A 17,812-nucleotide genomic window follows, 5' to 3' on the forward strand; every position below is an offset into this window, starting at 1 on the left:
GTATGTAAATACTTACATTGATTGTAAATCCTCATGGGCCTTTTGGCCTAATGGAGTATTTGAAATAAACTTATCAAACTTAAAAGTCCGAAACAGATACGAGAAAACCCGGTTTGCATCTATTCCTTTCGAAAACCCATATATAACACACCCCACCCCACCAAAGAAAAAAAACAGTGGACATCTCACAAATGGAATCATCCTATGCAGTATGCAAAATACATAATTATATGACAATGACAAATATAGGCATACAATAACTCTCAAAGATGTTTTGAAAATGTCCAGAAAACAAAAAAGGGTCATGTGCATATAAGCGATTCACTTGTTGGGGTGTTACAGCTCAAAATTTAGAAAAATGTAAAGTTACAAAACCAAACGTATTCTAAAGAGTAAATGTATTAAGTAAATGGAAACAATCCAGGCTGGTGCTCAGTTATTGTTCTGTAAATTGATTTTTGGAATATTGTAGAAAACTATTACGTTTGAAAAGATATAGAAGTCCATGAATCATGATCTATATACGATTTTCAATCGTACGCTTGCTTTATCCTGAACGCCTACCTTCAAAGTTTATAGAATGACCTTGCCTAATTAAATGTTTATACAAAAACATAAACATACGAAATGGTAATGTAGTATTTATTCCCCTGAAACAGTTAGCAGACAATAATTTCAAAACCTAAACTACATTAAAACGATATACTGCACCTACGCACTTTAAATTGCTAATTTAAGTTGCCTTCTTGTCACCGTTCCAACGAAATGCATTTGTATCAGCATTTACCCAAATATCGGAAAGTATGTCAGAGCTTCCAATCTACTGTGAATCATACCATACGTATCTATGTCAGAAAAAAAAACAGCATGGAAAATAAACTATCTTGGCCGACAAGGCATTTTTTGGTTTGTTGTCTATTTAATAAGTTATGAATATATATAAACATAACTAAAACACACTGTTTTAATAAATGAACAAAAAAAAACTCCAAGAGAAAATACTATTGAAAGAATATTGAGGATTTTAAGTAGATTAATGTTGCTTTTTTCATTTGACACTACGATAACATATTTTGAAAAAAAAATGGATATATTGCAAAAAGGACAAAAAAGTGTTGTCTATGTATCGGTTGAAAAGAATAAACCTGTTGTGAAATTGTGTAAAACAGAATCCCCAGAAGAAGATGATGTAAAAGCGTTCTTGGACTGGGTATGCACACTTTTCTTACAATCTCGTTTTTGTTTTTAAGCAAGATGTAAAACATTTGTTCATATTTATAGTGTATAATTTTATACCAAATATAATATGTTATATAATATGTTTGAAATATGAAGGTAGCTCCTTTCCCTTTTACTTTTGGCTCAATTTTGTCTTTATTTTTTTTCAATCCAGGGGCTGTAATATAAATGTCAAATGTAGGGTCTAGTACACGTTGTGGCACCGTTAAATGTCGCAACACCACTAAATGTCGCAACCACCGTTAAATGTCGCAAGGTTGACGCTTAATGTCGCAACCACCGCGAAATGTCGCAAAATCATCTGCCGCTAAATGTCGCACCTTTAACGTTAAATGTCGCAAAAATTTGTCCACCGTTATTATGTCGCAACACCAACGCTAAATGTTCCTATTTGATACTATGATATATATATAAACAATTGCTTGTGTAAATTTCAAAATTTTATTTTACGTAATTAACGTGAATCTTCCATAATAAAATAATATGGTGTTAGCTTAAAGGCCGACGGAAGTCATACTCATACATTCTTGTATACCTTTACGAGGAAAGAAGAACTATCAGGTTTATGTTATACCAGTAATTATCTTGATAATACGTGCTGTTACGTATAGAAACAAAAGGGCCTTTTGTGACCCTAGATCGCTCACCTGAGTTCCACACCTTGCTTGAATAGTCACACAAGAAAAATATCTGTGAAATTATTTTGTTGTAAGGCCAGTGTTTTGAAATAGAAATACAAATGTATCATGAAGTTTCTACTAACTAAATAGGATTTGGTAATGGCGTTCTGTGTTTTGTCGGGGTTTGGTATGGATGGGGAACGGGATGAATGATGACACAGAAATCTATGACACAAATACCAAGACAATTAATAGAAAATATATTTACATTTTTGAAGAGGGAGAGGGAGGGGGTTTATGTGTGTGTGGTGGCGGGGGAGAGAGAAAGGAGGATAATGTGGGCACAGAGAGAATGAGACTAAGCCAGACGATTTTAAGAAACTGAAAGTAAAAAAAAATCAAAATGCCCGCTCGTACCTGAAATAATGTACAAAGGGACACATAAGATCTTCCTCCGCCATTGAAGCTGGATATTCGTCATATGATTTAAAATGCAAACCTCCACCCAACAAAGAAATAGAGTACATGACTGATTAATAGAAAATCTTCACTTTTTACAGTGCACTGGTATAAAACACAGTAACACTGTATAGGTTAACTGGCTGCGAGTATATAACAAGTGACATGGACAGGTTAAGTCTCTCGTGTGCGTCCCTTTATATGAACAGGCTTAACAAGATAGGTGCAGTTCACATTGCTCCCATGTGCATCCAACTGCGATTGAATGTCTTTCAACCAATTTGGGTTCGATACTTTGGTGACATATATCTTACATTTTCCCGTTACAAAAATATACATGTATTTTGTAGCAGCTTTTACTGCCGAAATGAAACAGATTGGGCTCGGCTGGGCTAGTTTAGCCTATAAACATGATAGAAGCCACTCGCTTTTTATACGCCCGAAGGGATGTATTATGTTATTACACCGGTGTCCGTCTGTCCCTCCGTCCGTCCGTTCGTCTGTCCGTCCGTTCGTTAGCAAATTCGTGTCCACTCTGTAGCTTTTGGATCCCTTGAAGGATTTCGAAGAAACTTGGCACACATATTCACCACATTGAGGCAACGTGCAGAGCGTATGTTTTGGATGGCCCGCTTCAAGGTCAAGGTCACACTTAGAGGTCAAAGTTCATATGACTTTGTTTCATGTCCGCTCTGTAACTTTTGAACTGCGGAGAAAGGAGGATAATGTGGGCACAGAGAGAATGTTACTGTTGTAGATGTAGCAAAATTTCGATCCTGTATGGCAAATTTTCGAAGTTCTTCACATAATCTCATGATTGAAAAAGGTAGACATATTGGTTTAGATAGAGAACATCGTGACTGTCCATATTGTGAAGCTATTATTGAAGATGAATTTCATTTGGTATTCATATGTCCTTTGTATTCAAATATTCGGTCATTATACATTTCAAACCATTTTGTTAACAATGCTACAATACAAAAATTTTATGATCTAATGTCAATAGAAAGTGATAAAATTATTAGAAACCTAGCAATGTATATATATCATGCTTCTAAGGAAAAAAGTCGGCTATTTTCAGACTTTACTTTAATATGTATTTGGTAACAGGTACATAAATATATTAACATGTGTTTACTATATAATGCTATTGTATAATTGACAAGTACCTTATAATATTATTATGTAAATGTAAATGACCTTTGCTTCACACATATAATTAGATGTTATATATTCTGTATTTCTCTGAAGTATAGAATTGAATTGAATTGTAATATTGAATTTGACTTGTATGGTCGATTATTTTATTTTCTATGAAAATTTGGTAACGTTGATTCATTAATTTGGGACGGTATACCTTGTAAATAAAATCTTAAGGAGGTAGTATACCTTGTTACCAGGGTAAATTCAAATTAGTTGAACGGTAGCAATTTATTGTATTTCGTGTAATTTAATGTTTTAGCTGCTACAGTCTCAATTTCGTTTATCTCTGACCCTTCAAGTACAATTTTTATCCAAGTTTGAAGTACATGACTCTCTAAAGATGTGCGCGAAATTAGCAAGAGCAGCCAGAGTAGCCAGAGTTCAGCCAGAGTTTAGCCAGAGTAGCCAGAGTTCAGCCAGAGTTTAGCCGGAGTAGCCATTCTCGCACATTCTCTAAAGGTACTTTATATTGAAATAAGAAGAAAACTACGGATATTAACACATGTTTCACTGTTATCAGTAGAAGTATGCGTAGTTGATAATTTTATTAGTATGCACGTTAGCTTTCTAATATAAGCTTATAATGTATATGTCGCGTGGCTCATGTTTCCATGGTAACGCATTTTCTCTCATTTTTAAACAACTTTGTACATGACATCCCCAACTTTGAGTGTAAAATATACGAGAACCGCAACTCTTGTCGGTATTGTTTTTTGCCTTGTGCGCAGTTGTAGTTGTTTCCCTTTACACTAAAATATCGATAAACCTGCTAATTGGCAACTCGGCTGTCTATCTTCCAATTAGTCAAACCCCTGCTGGGGACCTAGACTTGACGCGCGTCAACCGACAAGAAATTAATAAGATAAGAAATAAAATGTTTTTCTGAATTGGTTAGATAGAGTTATTGAAGTATGCAAATTAAAGCAGAATATAACAAATCTTTAAGCTACTGTAATTAATTGTATTTTAATAGAAAACAAGAAATATCTTTAAAAATGATGGTCGGCGAATTGTAATAAGGAAAGAAGTTTATGAATTTTTCGAAAATTGCAACCCTACGAAACCTTTGCGAAAACTTAAAAGAGAACCATTTAAATTGTTAAAGTGCGGTGTCTAGTTTTTGCAATTTGAAAAATGTTAGATGAAAGATGAATGTTAGATTGTCTTATCAGTTCTAAAAATAGAATTTGTATACAAACACGATATCTCCTATCAGGCAGAGTGTTACATAAATCTTCCATTTTGATAAATTATCTATAATGCGTTATCAAGTAGTTTGATTTGCAAACTGAAGTCACGTGGCATAGGCAACGAAAACGAATTTAGACGGCGTCGCCGAAAAATGTGGACTTTGCTAGATACCGACATTGTACCATGAATTAAATAATTATATATTAAACAGCAAGCAAAATATACAATGCCCAAAATAGTTTGCCGTAATGCACAATGAGTTTCTAATGAAACTGCATGGATTTTACAGTAAAAATACTTGTTCCGCATGACCGAATCATTATGCGTATGTAATGTGTATTTCCTGTCGTGTATATGCTGGGTTAAGTTATAAGTTTCGTTGAATGTATGGGCCGAAAACTGCCACCTTTTAATGGTAAAGGATATACCATGGTCAGCTTTTAACGAGAATTTGCAAGAACTATCTCCCTTAATTATTGACTATGTTAAAGCAATTCCCTTCAAATTGGACTGCCTCCCTTACATTAGCTCAAGTCGTGTCATTCATGACCGAAGTCAATAATTCTTTGTCATGGATTTTGCACTGATCTAATATTTTGCTTTAGGTAATACACGGAAATAAGGCTCGCGTGTTACTCCATAAAAAGCAACAAAACAGTTAGCCAGTTTTTGATACAAATCATGTTGTTTTATAGATTCATACAGAAGTATTATTCATGTAAAGATATAAAACATTTCTGTAAAAAAACATTATGTTAGCTTAAGATATTGCGAAATTCGTGCTGTCATGTAACAGAAAATGAAAACATTTAAATAAATTTCTTTTCTTTTGAAACTTTGAAATCCGCCAAACATTGAAATCCGAAAATTATTCCATCAACGAGCTTTCCCACAAACACATGTATACATAATAGTTTTCCTCGAGAAAAACGAAACTTGTGTGAAGATACATGTATTCCCATCTTGACTGATTGTTCTTGTCAATATAACGGTACTTTTGTTTCACTTTCATGTCTAGAAGTTTGCCAGTTTTAATAAACTAAACAATACTGTATTTGACAGGCAGTGGTAAAGAAAAACCCGAGCAATTTAACAAACTTAAAAAAACATACATGTTACTAAAACACGCAAACACATGTTTTATTAACTGGTCTTGACCCAAGGTTTTCCATAGAAATCAAAGAAAGAAAGTATCTATTGAATTATGAATCAAGTTTCTGATTTTTTCTGATCAGCATTGGTGTATGTGTATCATAGAGATCCTAACTCATTTTTTTAAACAATTAGCTCTGATTCATCCTGTCTACTTATTTATAGTGTCTAAGTTACTTGATTATACATAAATCAAATATGCCATTCAGATATGTGTTTGTACATACAATACAATTCAATCATGAAATCAAATTTATCGTGTAAACTGAAGTCTTTAGCTGTAAAGGTGACTGTTTTTTATGTTTTTTATAAAACCGTGGCAAATAATGTAGGTCGTACTAAAGAGATAATCCTAACGTGCAAACTCATGGAAAGCATGCAAATTTTTTTTTCAAGCTTGGATTTCATTTCTAAAATAGACACGACATTGCGCGTCTGTTAATTTCACCCTGTCTTTGCACATCGTGGAAATCATGTTGTGTCTTTTGTTTAAATAAATGTACACATTCTCTCTCCCCCACCCCCACCCATCTCACCAGCTTTCAGTGAGCGCCTAACTTGCAAATTACACTATTTCATTAGAAAATTATTCTTTGAAGTAGTTTTTCTCCTGTGGTCGAATGTTTCAATATTCCAAAGATATTTAGCTTTCAGTCGGAAATAATGTAATTTATGTTGATTCGTATTGTTTCCATAAAAAGTTTGGTGAAAAATCAAAGCTCTTTTCTATTCTGTTCTTTTCATTCTTTTCTATTTTTTTTTTACTAATTAGACAATTATGAACGTTATTATTGTAAAAACTATATTGAATCGTACGTCAGTTGTCGGTATATTCAGTTCCGTAAATTAACACGGTTTAAGTTTCATCAGACTTTAAGAAATCACAAGTTTTTTTATTTCTTGGTACACTTTGAAGTAAAATGGAAGCAAGAAGCCTTTACCCTATTACACTTAAAATTATATTATTGTATTGTTTATAAAGTCAAGAATACCTACATATGTGATAATAAATTGTCATGCTTTGGAAAATATGCTTTATTTGCCCCTAAAGTAGAAGAAATTGAAAAGTTTACTGTTTTTCACTATATGTTCAATATAAGCGACGGTGATAATTTTAAAACAAAATTGGAAGCAAGAAGATGTTCAGTTAGAATAAATATTTTCACATTAAATTGAAGAGAAGAAATTGAAGTTTTCTGTCATATCTGGTAAAATATTCACAAACCAAAAGACATATTAGAAATTAATCATTACAAATAAATTTCCTATATAATCTATTGCTCAAAGTAATGTCAATAGGGAAACCAATATTGAGTATCGGATAATTTTCAAGGGGGACAACCTACTATAATAAGCCAGTCAAATATAATAAAAGCTGGGGATGCATAAAACATCACACAACAAATCTTCTTGTTTTCAAATGAAAGCTTTTCCCCCCTTTTTGCTGTGAAGCGTAATGTTGTAAAATTATGTTCTCAAGTTCTTTTTTTTTTAAATTATTGCCCTGCAAATTTCAATTTTCACAATTACTACGAGATAAACACCCCATGCTAATTACCCCAAAATACGTCTGTAACAAAAATCATCAAGATTTGCAAGAGACTATAATGTACATTCGTTAAAAAAACAAAAGACATTTTATAATAGTCTAAAACACATATTATCTTACATTTTACAATTAATCTAAAATATCTATTTGCTATTAAAATTATTGTATTACAATAAAACTTCAATGTTTCACAATATTCGCAGTAAGACCATAAAACATTTGTCAAGCGTATGGGTAGAGAAATGTCCCCCACGCTAGTCAAATATACAACCCCCGTCTTATCTGCTGCTTATCAGCGATTATGTAATAGTCGCTAATTGATGGACAATTTTGCGCAACAGGTGTCCCTATTAGACCATGAAGATTTGTGGAGTAGGAATTAATTTTCCTTTATTGAATGTAGAAAAATAATAATAATAATATAGTTATAACAATAAAACACAGATATAGTGAAAACTAAAACTATGTCTTTGCATTGATAAAAGATATCTGCCAATATCATGATAATGAAAAAGGTCATATATTCAATAAATATATACTTGTGTTGTTGTTTTTTTTAATTTAAATAATAAGTTGCATCTTATATGTCGTATGTAAGAATGAGACGTAAATAAAGATATAAAAACTAGAATTAATCTTAATTGCCTTTTTAATTTTATGCGGACTTTTTCAGACCAATTTTCCAATTATAGATGTGACTTAAAGTTTGCCAATTCAAAAAAGTTTTACATTTAATCATGATATCAAATAGAATATATAACTGGCACTAATGACGGATAAATAAATAAATAAATAAATAAAATGCTCGAACGGATATGCAACACATTGATACACCTTGCCGTATACCGCCTTACCGTCAAGTAATTGTGAAAAGCGCGCTCAAGATTGCGATTACTTCATTTTCAAATTAAAATGGAAGCAATTTGTCTTTCTTCAATTTTAAAATAAAAAATACCCAGACAATGTTCAGACAATGGAGAATACTTCACGAGGTTATAAAATAATGTCATTTTGATAGAAAATAATTTTATAGCGTACATATACGATATTTTCCACATTTTTATATAGAAATACATAGAAACCATAGTCATCAACTTCAAACAAAAATGGAAGCAATAAGTTTTGGACCACATCGATAAAAAAGACATTGAAATAAAGAGCAAAAAATGAAGATTACTTCACGAGGTTATAAAATTTCGTTATATAACGATAAAAATACGTTTTTAATATTTGAAATATATTTTCCTATACAAATCTATAGTACAACTGTTTATCGATAAACGGATTACACCAAACCAGAAGTGACTACTCAGTGTTACATGTGAAGTAGTCCAAAATGTAGTTCCATGCTATGGATGAAATCTGGTATAATGAGTGACATGAGGAGGTGACAGTTAAATTTTTGGCTTATGTTTATTGCTTATAGTATTGAGAATAGATCTAGACCATTTTCATTGTAAATTTCTTTGAATAAGTTTTATTCTTTGCGAAAAATGTCTACCTACGCGTAACTGCTAAACGGCTGTTTTCATGGGGGCATTTTTAGAGGGTGATGTTTCTCAGAACAGATTATTTTTCTTATATTCAACATAACATGTCAATATTTTTCTATTTTTGATAAGAAGACATTATGTTATACTAAATGACCATATATGGTTTTCATATCATTGAAATGCTCTAAAGTGCTGAAAATGAGGTCTGAATGTTTTGTTATTAATATATAAATAAGGAATTGAATTGGTAGAATGTAACCATGTAACGGGTCCGCGATCCGTGTATATTCAAGGGAGACTACTTTTGCCGAAACTACTGGTCAGTTTATTGGAATGTTGGCCATGTAACGGTTTCTTCGACGGCTTCAGTGCCATTCTGTTAATGACCAACATGGAATATTAGGGTAATATTATTAGCAGAATACCAAACACTTTACATGGTAACCTATTTATCTTAACGTTTAAAGTAACCATGGCAACAGTGATTGTTATGTCATTTACTTGTCAGGATAAACCAAGTTAGGGTTCGAGACCCAATATGAATAACACTCTTAAAGGTTAATACATTTTAATCTACATGATACAAGTGCAACTACAATACTGAATACTTGACAATGAAACATGCCTATTATATAACACAGTAACAATAACTCAATGTCCTAACAGTGTTGCTGATACAGCGTTGTTGCGCCCTTAGTATGTATGTAATCCAGTTACACAACAGTGATGTCTAAAAATATCATATATCTTGCTTTTTATCATAATTTCTTAGAAAACTATTAAATAAAATTATCTTTCTCGTTTAATATAGCTCCAAAACATTTTATTTCTAAGGTAAGTAATATATTCGTGCTATTTTCATTTAAACATGATAAAAAGAATATTACATTTGTGACGTTCCACATAGAATTTATTAAACTCGTTGAATAAAATTGATAAAATGCTCGGCAGAGCCTCGCATTTTATTATTTTATTCAACGAGTTTAATAAATTCAATATGAAAAGACACTCATGCAATATCCTCCATTAAATCTTACGCGGCAACTGACACGTAACGCCATGACGTCGATGATGCCATTTTAAGGCAACAATGTTTTGTAGCGTTTCTGTGGTAAATTATTCATTATTTCAACATTATTAAACCATAAAGCATCAGATCGGAGACAGGTTAATGATTTTTTTTCGGCAGAAGCAAGGCCTAACTAAACTAAAGGAACCAGCGTGGGAGCCATCTGGTCTAGTCGCGTAATGGCTGCCAGGTATTTGAACACTAATTTTTCACTTGGCATGGCAACGGAGGTCTAAATTGAAGCTAGTTTCTGTTTAAATTTCATTGTGGGTGTATTTGTGACATTTTGGTAGGAAAAATGGGGGAGCAGGTTGTATTTGGTGAAGTCAAGCTCAATTTTAGTATGAGTAGTACTTCCAGGTCACAGCAGTGTGATTTTGATGTCAGTTTACAGTAAGCAAATGTGACCAGAAAAATCTCTCTTAGAAGATACATGACCCCTACTTTTCTCTTCATTTTATATCAGTTTTATCATAACTCTTTAAAGTAAGGATTTGTTCTCTGAAATGGGTCTAGTTATGTTTGGTAGCTCTTTAAAAAGTTCAGTTTTATATAGAATATATAGGGAAAACTATTTAGCTTATTGTGACCTAAATATATATTTAGTGTGTCGTAAACGTTGTCCTAAATCGTCATGATAGCTTCCGGTTGGGCATGCGCATACAAATATTAAGGTATACTACCTCCTAAATAACGATCCTTACAAAAACTAGAATCCAATTAAGCAAAACAATAGCAGACTTTGTTTGATTTTGAGAGATAATGAAAAGTGCAACACCCCCTCACACCCTAACATAAATGTTAAAATGTTTTCAAGTGTATGTTGATTTATCTTTCAGAAAGCAGAAAATGGTGTCAAATAATTAAAATTTATCTAAATTAAATAATAGATTTTTTTTGTATGGTTTAACGTCACACCGACACAATTACAGGTCATATAGTGACTGTTTCAGCTTTTGATAGTGGAGGAAGACCCAGAAACCCTTTCTTGCATTATTTCGGGCACTTACTATTATTATTATTATACCAGATTTATATAGCGCCCTTTCAAGACATGATAAACGCGTTCAAAGGCGCTTTACATGTAGCAAACGCAGCCACACATGGCGCGAAATTCATCCTTTACTAGTACAGACTCAGAGCGATATGACCAGAGGGACAGAGTAAGATAAAGCCCCCAGAACAGATAGAGAGAACAGATTACAGATACAGGCCTGTCCGGCTAACTTAGCCTAGCTCTTTGCGAATAGACAGTCTGGTTCTTTAACGTGTCCAGTGTATAGCACCGATACACGCGAAGCCGTCTTTCCTGAGAAGAACGAGTATAGGCCTCTTAGTTAGGTGGGAGACACTTAAGAGCATCTCAGAAATTTCCAGTGCCTGGACCGGGATTCGAACCCCTGACCTCTGGATTGACAGTCAAGCGTGTTACCACTAGACCGCCGGCCCACTTAGAACCACCAAGCTGGACCTCTTCCTCGCATTGAAGAATTTCAACCTTTAAACAAGGTATCGAACCCACAGCGGCGAGGGACAATTGATTCAAAGTCATTGACTTTAACCACTTGGCCACGAAAGCCCCCGAAATATTGGAATGTATAACGTGACGCCATACAAAGAATGCAATCTTTAGATACTGTTAATTAAGAATAATAATCTACATCTACTTTACATATTCAAGAAATGCTGGCTATTGAAGTGTCTCCTGACATGTATATTTGTGGGAGTTGCAGCTTTTCTGTTTGTGTTTCTGGCTCACAACATGCAGTAAGTATAATTGTTGTTTTGGTTCCCCTTTATACAGAGTTCTCTTCCTGTAAACTTGGTAAATACTTGCACCGAAAATGACAACAGATAATTATAAAAACAAAACAAACCTATAGATAAGACCCTTTTGACGTATACAATGCAACCAAGCAAAAATAATAGCGGACTCGGTTTGATTGAGTCTGTTTATGAGAGGTAATGAAATGTGCAATATCCTTCATACCCACTAGCACCGACTTAAGTGGAACCCTATTATTCATATACATTGAATGGACCCCATAATCACAGAGGACCAGACAATAAAAACAGCACTGAGTTCAGTCAGACTATAGACATTTTTTTAGAATAAAAATATATGTTCCGCACCAAACGTTAAATTGCAAAAGTCATTGCCATCTTTTAAATTTGTTTGATAAATAAATTGAAATAATTTTACTCACACTTTACTCATTATTTCTGAAACTTAACAACGTTTATCGTAATTTTTAATTTGTTTTGTTTATGATAATTTCAGTGATTCAGAAAGTAAAATAGAAATAGAAAATGCTGCACAACAAAGTAGCACAGCTGATGCAATGGAAAGTCCACAAACTGGTATTTTTTCATTTCAGATTTACAAAGCGATACTGCTAGTACATTGTATTTAAAAGTATTGCATTCGTTTCAGTAAATCATATAATTATTTTTAAATTTTGAAAATTAAAAAAGAAAGACTTCAGCGAAGTTAAATCAAATAAGATAGCTATCTGTTTATACATTTTGCTCATACTGTGGTAAAAGTGTTCCCACTGCCCCAGCCAGATTAGTTTCCTTGAAACATTTACATTAACACTCGAAAGTAGCAGGCTTTATTCAGACTTTATTTTTCCAACTTAGGTTTACAAATTAATTTTATGTACACGTATTTAATTAATCTACTTTCAGATAGGCTGATTACTAAAGTACTGACAGTGGAAAATGGGGGTTCGTATGGACTATTGTTGCAACCCCAATACTGTCCGATAGGAACATTTGCAATTGGATTTAATACGAAGTTATTTCCTTTCATTATTTTTTCATTAGTATATATGGTAACGGTCTCTGTATGTATATCCATCCGTCCGTCCATTTGTCCGTAACACTATTGAAGGGATTTTATTAAAACTTCACACAATGACAGAAGCATTAAGGGAAAGTGCCATGCACAAGAACCATTTAACTCTGTCTTGCTTACATATTGAATTATCTGTGTTTGTATGATTTACACATGACACTTTTGTCTGGGCTAAAATTCCAGTCCTGTTGAATGGTTATAGTTAAAAGTTTGATTTATTCATAAAACTTTTGTAGAAGAAACATACCGGTTTGCATTAACTCTACCACACGCATTGAATGTAATACATGTATTGTAACTATGTTAAACCTAACCCTAACTTTATTATACACTCAGTACGCGCGTACATCAAACAGGAGCGGATAAGTGTTAGCTTTGCCATGCTTACATTTTGAATTTTATCTCTTTATACATGTATGCTAATATAGTGTAACTTCCGAAAACCGAACGACCTCCGGACCAGACTAAAAGTTCGGTTTTTGGAAGTTTCCGGAATTCAGAAGTTTAAAAGTTTGTAAGCAATGTAGACTTGGTGCACAGGAGTTATGTTTTCTTACACATAGGGTGTTGGAGATTATTATCCTTTTCAATTTTACAATTTCATTAAAAGTAAATAATTAGTCAATTAATTAATTAATCAATTAATCAATTACAAACATTAAGGATAATAAATACATAAATAACAGATGTAAAAAGAAACAACATATCTTATATAATAGCATTTACGCAAATATTTTCCACTTACATTTTACTATCTTTGGAGTTTAATGTTGACACTGCATAGTTTAATCGATGTAACTAAATGAACTAAAACACCTACTTTACTTTCGTTCAAACATTAAAAAAGTTTTTCACACTAAGATATTTAATTTATCACGTTTTCATAAATTGAATACAAATGAAAGTAACCACTGATTACTTCCTTACTTTTGCATCAAATGATCATTGTGATTATCTAGCGTGTCAAAATAAACGCCGGCCGCTGATAGGTAAACAAAAGAACATGTTGACAGCGTTTTTGGATTAACAGGTGACACTTTTAAACCAGCAAAAATTTTATTGCTCGGTTTTCACAAGTCAATTTTAGTGTTGAAATATATAAATGTCCTTCAAAAAACGTCCGGTTTTCAGAATTCAGAAGTTCCAGTTTTCAGAAGTTAAAAATATACAGAAATAAGAGCAGAAAAAATCGGGACCTTGAGGTTCGTGCGGTTTTCAAAGGTTTTCGGTATTCAGAAGGTCCGGTTTTCGGAAGTTACACTGTACCCGTAAATATTGTCCGGAGCACGACGCCGGGATTTTGATATAACTGCTCACAATGACAGCGTACATAGCGAGGAAGTGCCCCGTACATATGAACCGTAACTATTCTATTTTGACTTCTTGAATTATCTGCAGACAACTTAATTCACGAGCGTGGCAAAGAAGTTGATAGTCATGTCCATTTCCTTTAAAAGTCCGAAGAGAATTTTTAACTCACTGAAACACAATTTAAAAAAAATGAAAATGTAGTATCTTTCGTAAAGGAATTGAAACAATTCAACAGATGTGTTTTGGAGCGAAACGAGATTTTTCTCTCGAACGTTTATTTAACAGTTATTATATTATAGTACCAAGGCAATGAAGGAATCGACGGCGATGATACGGCACTGAATGGCATAAGTCTTCTGTGTGCTGATAAGAATGGTATTCGGAAAAACAAGGACAGGCTTGTACAGTCTGAAGCAGATCCGTTGACTGGGGATATTTTCTGTCCAAAGAGAAAAGATGCTCCTCTTTTCTTGCAGAGATTTGTGCTTAAGGTGCATAGAAAGGTACAAATTATTTATTCCTGTATGTTCAAGTACTTGCCTACAAATGTATGAAAATTGATTTCTATGCAATATGCATTTTAATTAATACATGTATTTAATCGGTCATAACATTATATGGACTTCAGCAGAAATAGTAGTATTTGAGAACAGTCTTGTGTTGTATCGCTAGTTGTACACAAATAGATTCAGTGGAAATTTAGAAAGCAATTCTATTGTAGTTTTTTTTACCTTTTCCGTTAAATCACATTTGACACTTAACTGTCTTCAATCATTTGGAAAAGACCGACTTTAATTTCAGGAACAAAATGCAAATGACGCCATGGCAACAGAAATCCAATTTTCATGTCGTGATTCACAGTGGTTCCATCATCCTCATAAATTAGGAGGTCATATTGCCGGAGCCAAAAATGGTGAATATGGACAATGGAGTAAAAAGTGTCCGAAAGGCTCGGCAGTATGTGGTATCCAAACTCGAATTGACGGTCATCTACCAAAGGGCAATAGCACTGCTCTAAACGACGTTCGTCTTTTCTGTTGTGACTCTAAAAGTTAAAGTGAAAGTACCATGTTTTATATTTCGTACAAAGTATATACATGTGCATGCTTTTAACAGAAGATAGATGGACTGTGTGATTTGTATGCAGCATTATCTTTATTCAGATTCTTATGTATTCATGAGTGCAATTCTTTCCTTATCATGAATTCAACATTTACGAAAGCAATAAGTAACAGTTACCTTCGCATCACTTTACTAAACTGTGCCCGTCCAAAGTGTTTATTTACGCATTGTATCCTTCCTGATGTATTTATTTAATGTTTGTTCCGAAATGATTACAAATGTTGGATGGCAGAGAAAAAGTTTTTATGAATATTTCTTTTATATAACTTAATGCTTATAGTATAATGCGTATAGTTTATTGGTAAAATCAAATCTTGTCATAATCACAGAAAAGCAATTTCATTATTTTTGAATAAATATGTTTTTGTATGTGTTTTATAGGATTAGGTAAAGGTTGGTCTAAAGGGTGAGTAAGACCTTTTTATAAATGCACAAGTGTACACAATTGATGGAAGCAAATTATTGTAACAGAACGACTCGTTACATTATTTTAAAACATTTTGTAACAGACGCCAATAGATTGTTCCAAATCTTGAACATGTATATTATTTTATGGGACAGACTTTCCTTTTTTGCACATCTTAATTGTCGTGAATTAATCTTTGTGATGCATGGTATCTTTTTTAAAACATAGTTGTTGTTATACTTAGACTTCTATAATTTGAGACGTGTTTTTCGAAGAAATAATTATCGATTGACTGTATGATTGTGTAGATGTGTGAATGTACATGGACTTTAATTGAAGGCCATACTGGATAAAAGTTGTATACTATTTGTATTTGTACACTTAAAAGTACCGCACAGTATTATGGCGTTTTTATTTTTAGGCACATGTAAATAAACAGTAAGTACTTAGCAATCTCTTTTAAAAGGAAAGATATTGAAAGGAGGCTTGGTGGCGCAGTAGATTGAGTGGATAGACATGTAATCATTTTGTAGTGATAGTCTTAATGGTTCGAACCTTCCGTCCGTCATTTTTTTTATTTTGTATTTAATTTATGTACTTTGTGTAAGTTTGTTTTTCTGTGATTTCTACTTTATTCACGAAAGCCTTAAAACATTAGATCATATTAAAGAAGAAGCATATATATAAACATGAATACGTGTTGACAATGACATATATAAGTTAGTGAACAAGTAATAGATCAACAAATTTTTGCTGTTTTCTTTGAATCGTATTGAAAAAAGAAAAAGAAATTTAATACAGTTTTCAAAATACTTTTAAGGGTCCGGGAATCGATCCCCCGACGAAAAAGTATAAGACGGATACGAATACCGCTCGGCAAACGAGGATTTACTATTCGCAGCGTAAACGTTGTATATTGAATTAAATTTATGTTATTGTTATGTTTGTTTACATTTCAAAACGCTTTATTACTGTGCGATACCTGTAGTATGTAACCTTCAGAAAATAAAGTTATTATCATTATTGTTACTTAAAGCGTTGATTACGCAATTCGTATGACAATAGGCCTAATACCGAAACCGATGTATTTAAACCTACTGGCTAAGTGCGTAAATCGAACATTGAATTATGAGATCAGATACTTAATTACTTAATCCCATGATGAATATACAAATTATACATAAATGATGTACAGTGTCAAACAGTTACAGAAATATATTCTTATTTTTATTTAACTGGCATGGAAATTACATTCTGTATACTACTGTAAGAAAGTGCAGGGTCCTCTTACTTTACAATATTTCCAACTAAACTCAAAATGTCCTTTTATTCGTCTTATTGCATTTTGGCAAATTCAAAGGTAGATTCTGATGAAGAATTTATTTAGATAGCACTTTAAAACTCACATTATTCACGCATTATGATATCTTTAAGACATATAGTATATGCATGTATGAGGATGACAACTCCCTTTTTGTTTGTTTGTTTGTTTGTTTGTTTTGGGTTTAACGCCGTTTTCAACAGTTTTTCAATCATGTAACGGCGGGCAGTTAACCTAACAGTGCTCCTGAATTCTGTACCAGTACAAACCTGTTCTCCGCAAGTAACTGCCAACTTCCCCACATGAATTACTAGAGGTGGAGGACGAATGATGTTAGACACAATGTCTTTTATCAAATCGTCACGATACGTCCCGCCCGGGGAACGAACTTGCGACCCCGCGATCCGTAGACCAACGCTCTCCCTACTGAGCTAAGCGGGCGGATGGCTTCTAGAATAAAAACAGGCGATTACTACAAAACAAAAATAGTTGAATAGCATTGCGCAAAGCAAACGCAACTACAGAAACACCGAACTGTATTGGAGAAGATACATTTTGATCATGATGGAAAAATAGCGGTACGGACAAAAACACATAGTTTCATTGGGTGTACACTACGGTAGCGCTGTCAGACGGATTGAGTGACGTTACGCTCTACGTATAGAATGCACATAGTTAATGAATTGTTTTAAGGTTTTGGTTGTAATCTCGTACACATGAAGGCGAGGACGCCACTGTAGTTTATGTTAGTAACTTTTATTTGTTATATAAATATTCTTCTAATTCGAAGTAAGTTCCAGCAAAACGATATAAACAT

The 17,812-nt window shown here is 33.3% G+C and overlaps 1 protein-coding gene across 1 annotated transcript; it reads left to right on the forward strand.

Annotated features, from left to right (window-relative positions):
* The first annotated feature begins 812 nt into the window (after positions 1–812).
* On the forward strand, positions 813–16,703 carry LOC123548756 (vitelline membrane outer layer protein 1 homolog). Its single transcript, XM_053546062.1, has 6 exons — positions 813–1,210; positions 11,657–11,742; positions 12,257–12,336; positions 12,667–12,774; positions 14,444–14,649; positions 14,948–16,703. Exons 1-6 carry the CDS (start codon positions 1,037–1,039, stop codon positions 15,200–15,202), a joined length of 909 nt encoding a protein of 302 aa, XP_053402037.1. The 5' UTR covers positions 813–1,036; the 3' UTR covers positions 15,203–16,703.
* Positions 16,704–17,812: the final 1,109 nt, after the last annotated feature.

Source organism: Mercenaria mercenaria, chromosome 6 (assembly GCF_021730395.1).
Source record: "Mercenaria mercenaria strain notata chromosome 6, MADL_Memer_1, whole genome shotgun sequence".
In the NCBI taxonomy this organism is placed as follows: domain Eukaryota; kingdom Metazoa; phylum Mollusca; class Bivalvia; order Venerida; family Veneridae; genus Mercenaria; species Mercenaria mercenaria.